At 51.7% G+C, this 5,000-nt stretch overlaps 1 protein-coding gene across 2 annotated transcripts in view; it reads right to left on the bottom strand.

Annotated features, from left to right (window-relative positions):
• Positions 1 to 5,000, bottom strand: part of epha4l (eph receptor A4, like) — a 28,488-nt gene that overhangs the window by 12,454 nt on the left and 11,034 nt on the right. For both annotated transcript variants that reach the window (XM_068585691.1, XM_068585692.1), the window contains exons 3-5: positions 2,140 to 2,264; positions 1,883 to 2,042; positions 607 to 718 (exon numbers count right to left, since the gene is read on the bottom strand). In XM_068585691.1, the coding sequence (XP_068441792.1) occupies positions 607 to 718; positions 1,883 to 2,042; positions 2,140 to 2,264 (397 nt within the window). The remainder of the gene's footprint in view (positions 1 to 606; positions 719 to 1,882; positions 2,043 to 2,139; positions 2,265 to 5,000) is intronic.

Below are 5,000 nucleotides of genomic sequence, written 5' to 3'. Positions count from 1 at the left end.
CACACACACAGGGGGAGTGTGTTCAACACCCTGAGGTGAGGCAGACCCATCTGCATGTAATCCCATCTGTGTGACGGCGCTTTGTCCCGCTCGCTGGTTAACACCTTGAGATTGGGTCACTGCAAATCCACCTGATGCCTCTCGGCCTGTATTCTATCCTCCACTTTTCATTGCCCGCTGATCTCATCTTTTCTCTCTCTCTCTCTCTCTCTCTCCCTCCCTCCCTCTCTCCACGGCGGGCAGCAGGGCGCAGCGGGGAGAAAATAACTAGCGGTCGGGATTACAGCCCCTCGCTGAGAGATAGAGGGATGGGATGCGGAGGACAGGGGGCGAGCGAAGGGGTCGCTGATTGCATCTCTTCAGCTGTCGGGAGCTGTCAATCACGTCTCCGGTGTGGCGAGCCATCACTCATCCGACGTGAGCGGGTCGCACCGGCTGTCTGGCTCGCTGTGTGTGTGTGTGTGTGTGTGTGTGTGTGTGTGTGTGTGTGTGTGTGTGTGTGACGTCCATCTTGTGTCTGACAGCTACTTTCCCCCCTATAAGCAAGACGTCCCTCGACCGAGAGGAGAGAGAGACGGACGGGAAGCAGACGGGCCCGACGCTCACCTTCGGCTGATGACGAAGGCGCTGATGAGGATGACGAGGAGGACCACGCTGCCCACCACCGACACCAGCAACACCGTGGAGTTGGCGCCGTCGCCGATGATGGGAGCTGGAACTGAGGAAAAAGGGGGGGGGAGAGATGGGAGGACAATGAAGGAGGTAGGGGAGAGAAAAAGGGAGGACGGTTGGACGGAGACAAAGAACAAAGTCAATATCACTTCGCTCAACCGAGTCGCCGCACATGAAGGAGCCCGCGGACTGTGTTTGTCATTGATTGACCCCTCCCTCCCTCCTCCCCCCTTCACACTTCCTCCCAGTGCTCCCTTCCCTTTCCCCCCTTGAGACAATGGCGGCCCATTAGGCTGTGTGCTTGACCGTGTCATTATCATGCGCCGCCGTCTCCATCTGCATTACAAAGGGGCAGCTGGACTTACAGTGCTTCAACCCTCTATGCGTCATGACGTCGCCCCTTTTTTAAAAGACGTGATTGTCGTCATTATCGCAGTTAGTTTTCTGCCAAAAAGGAAAACTATCTCAGTATCTCAACTCCCGACATTGTCCAACAAACACCGAGCGACTGGCTCAGCAACCAAAGCAGCAGCTAGCAGCTAGCAGCTAGCTTTAGCGTCAACTTTGGGGTCCAATAAATGACTTGAGATTCCTCTTGTGCATTAACTGTTAGTATTGAAAGGCTAGCAGCTAGCTTTAGCGTCAACTTTGGGGTCCAATAAATGACTTGAGATTCCTCTTGTGCATTAACTGTTAGTAATGAAAAGCTAGCAGCTAGCTTTAGCGTCAAGTTTGGGGTCCAATAAATGACTTGAGATTCCCCTTGTGCATTAACTGTTAGCAATGAAAAGCTAGCAGCTAGCTTTAGCGTTAACTTTTGGGTCCAATAAGGGCATTTAGGAAACTCACTGGTCCTCAAAATCTTTGCAGGTGTTAGCTAGCTAGCTTAGCCAAACAGTAGCCTTGCAAACAATGAACGCTCTTTGTTTTGCTTTAAAATGCTAACATTTAACATCTAAAGTGAAGCAAAAAGGTAGATATTAGCAGCTTCCACCTAAAAAAACTTTCATCAACGTTCATCAGTCAACTCGCTCATCCGCCCGAGACTCACTGAAACTTGAATAATGAAGGCTGAAGTTGCCCGTCAGGAGCCGGAAGCGCAATATCGTTTATCTTTTATGGACGGCAGCTATTTTGATTAACGACTCAATAATGAAAGAGACAAACTCGTAAAAATGAGGAGCGGCGGCGGCGGCGTGCCTGAACTCACCGGAGTTGGTCATGAACTCAAACGGGCCGCTGAATTCCCCGTAGCCGGCCGCCGTGCGAGCGCGCACGTGGAACACGTAGGAGGTGAGCGGCGTGAGGCCCTTGATGTCCGTGTTCCTCGACGTGGTCTTTATGATCCTGTAGCTTCTCTCGTTTTGGTCCTGAGAAGAAAAAGAGAAGGAGTTTTTTCTCATTTGTTTGCTATCGTTGGAGAATCTCTCATCGGCAGGAAACTCCACCTCCCAGGGGACACCTCACCTTCTCGTAGTACTTGACCTCGTACTCCAGGATGACCCCGTTGGCTCGATCCGGCGGCTGCCAGGCCAGCGAGATGGTGTGTCTGGTGATGTCCTTCCCCTGGATGGAAGTCACCGGAGACGGAGCTGGAGAGAGAGAGACGATCAAAGAGGGAAAAAGAGGAAGGAGAAGAAGCAATTTTCGCCCACATCTTTCCACCAGTCCTCCATGTTGTTTCAGCCTCGGAGACACCGAGTCTGTTTCATGTTGAAAGCCACAAAGAAAGCCAAAAAGTGGACTCGCCCACCAGGCAATCACTTCCACTTGTCTTTTAGATTCGGGCTTCAAACATGGGAGCGTGAAGAGCGCGTTGGCCACGCTCGACTTCAGGACTAATGAGCTGATAAATGATCGATAAAAGTGATCCAGTTTCCTCCTCGGAGGCGCTGGACGCGACTCGGACACTTTTTCTTACGAGCTGGCAAACAAAAATGATGTCCGACACCAGGGGGTCACACTGGGAAAACATTGCGCTGCTACAAAGTCCACCTCAAAATGAGCTTCTGTGCGTTCTTGTGTGTGTGTGTGTGTGTGTGTGTGTGTTTGTCGTGGTGAGAGCAAATCAATTGGTTTTCATTAAAGCGCCGGTGAGCGATCTTATCTGGAGTCCTTTCTTTCCTGCTGCAGCTGATAATGAGGCTCGTTTCTCAAGCCGCCGCCGCCGCTATCAGACGCCTTTTAACATGTGAAGGTTAAAGCACAGATAATGGCTCACGCGCTTCACCCCTCCACCCCTCCCACCCGGCGTGCACACCGCCACCGCCGCCGCCGCCGCCGCACAAATCAAACTCTCCATCTTCAGGCAGTGTGACAACAGTAAAATTGGGTCACGCACACACTCGGCATCCACGGGCTCGACAAAACACTCGGGCACGGAGCCACGAGGTGGAGCGGGCGGAGTGACAGCAACGGGTTGCACGGACGGACACACAACGCACACATATTTCCAGCAGTTTGCGGGTTCTTGTCGGAGCTCAAACTCGTCTCTCAACAACAAGCGTGGACCCTCGATCAAGGGTCGAGTCCTAAAACACGTCACGATGCCGTCTTCACCAAATTAAATATCTTTTTGTTGTTGTTGTTGGTTCGCTAAAGGTGCCGCATGCCAATGAAATGATCTCCCGTACAGTTGTGAGTATCGTAGCGGTGGTTGGTGTGAATAGTTAAGTTGACCGTTGGCTGACTCGGGAATTCAAACGTTAGATTCGAGGCAACGCTTTTAAAACAAATGACGTGCTTAGCGTTTTCCGAGTCAACGGGCTCGAGTCCGAGTCCGGAGTCCAGTGAGCGGACCATGTGGCCCTCAGTCCCAAAAGAGCCAGAACCAACGTAAAAAAAAACAAAATGGAGAAAATAATAAAACATTCCCACTGATCTTCGCTTCCCGAGGAGGAGCGGCGGGTCTTTGACCCCTCGCTCCTCCGCGGGGCTGTAACCAAACTCGTTCCGGACCATCTGCCTTTTAAACAATTACAGTGGGGATGATTAATGAGGGCTCCGCTGTCCAGCGATTATGATTGGATCATCTGTGACATTATAGACATTCTCATCACTTTGACCGGGGGCTCCGGGGAGCCGAGCCCGCGCGCTAACGCTAACGCTAACAAACCCTTTTGCTTTTAGAAGGGGATTGAGTTCAAACGGGCCCGGGATACAAGCACCGGGGTTGAATTTCAGGGCGACTGGAGTGAAAAAGGCGGGGGTTGTGACCACTAAGGGCTTGAGAAGGAGATGGAGATGGAGTGGGATGGGATTGCAGACGTCTCTCTGTAAATAGATTAACCCGAGGGTTGTGTAATCCCGTTGGCCTAAAAGTGTTGCGTCTCAGTTAAACAATCAGATGACGGCCATTCGTCTCCCTCCAATCAATCTTACCCCCGGCAGCGAGAGCCAATTTGAAGGCCCTCCTGGGGCCCGAGGGGGTCGAAACCCCCCCCACCCCACCTTCAACCCCACCCAGCCCCCACCCAAAAGGCAATCCACACATCCATCTTCCCGCCAAAGATGACAGATATGGCGATCTAATCGCATTCGCCTCCTCCTGTTGCATTTATCCCCCCCCTCTTCGACTAATGCGAGGATAAAGATGAGTGATTTTTTTCGGAGCGGTCCCGTCTGAGGTTTCCCGCCACGCGAGGACCGCGAGGTTAAGATGGCCGATCCATCAAAAAGGCCGAGTTTTCCCACAAGACGAGTCCGTCGAAGAGATGCCTGAAAAGAAAACTGACCGCGGTGGGGGGGGGGAACGTTGCATGATGGGAAAACAACGCGGATCCCGAGACCAAACCAGAAGGGTCCTATCCTGCAGAGAGAGGGACGCTTTCACCCCCGAGGACGAGATTTGGGCCGACCGATGTTCGGCGAGCGTTAATTTAAATACGTGGGCCGGATCCTGTAATGTCTTACTGCCTCCTGAACGTGTGGGCACACACACACACACACACACACACACACACACAAACGCCGGTGGAATAATAAGCGTGAGACGCAATGAATATTCAGATCTCATTTCAGAATTGTGCGCTCCTGGAAATAAGAAAAGAACCCTTTTTTTAACAGCCTACACACACACACACACACACACACACACACACACACACACAGACACACAAAGGACCTCATTACACAACCAGGGAGATAGAAACCTCAAATGGAAACACATTCAACTCGTCGCATTATCTCACGCGGACAGCAACACAACCTCTGCGTACAGTAAAAAAAAAAAAAAAAAAAAACCCTGTCGGAGGCCCGTAAGAGCTCTGGGTCTTGGTTTGATTTGATGAAATATGTGTGGAGGTTTTGTGTGTGTGTGTGTCAGTTTA

The sequence above is a fragment of the Clinocottus analis genome, unplaced genomic scaffold, assembly GCF_023055335.1.
Source record: "Clinocottus analis isolate CAN_PGR_092001 unplaced genomic scaffold, fCliAna1.0.p SCAF_2, whole genome shotgun sequence".
Taxonomy (NCBI): Eukaryota; Metazoa; Chordata; class Actinopteri; order Perciformes; family Cottidae; genus Clinocottus; species Clinocottus analis.
Note: the sequence above shows the minus strand (reverse complement) of the source record. Positions and strands in the feature narration are given on the sequence as shown.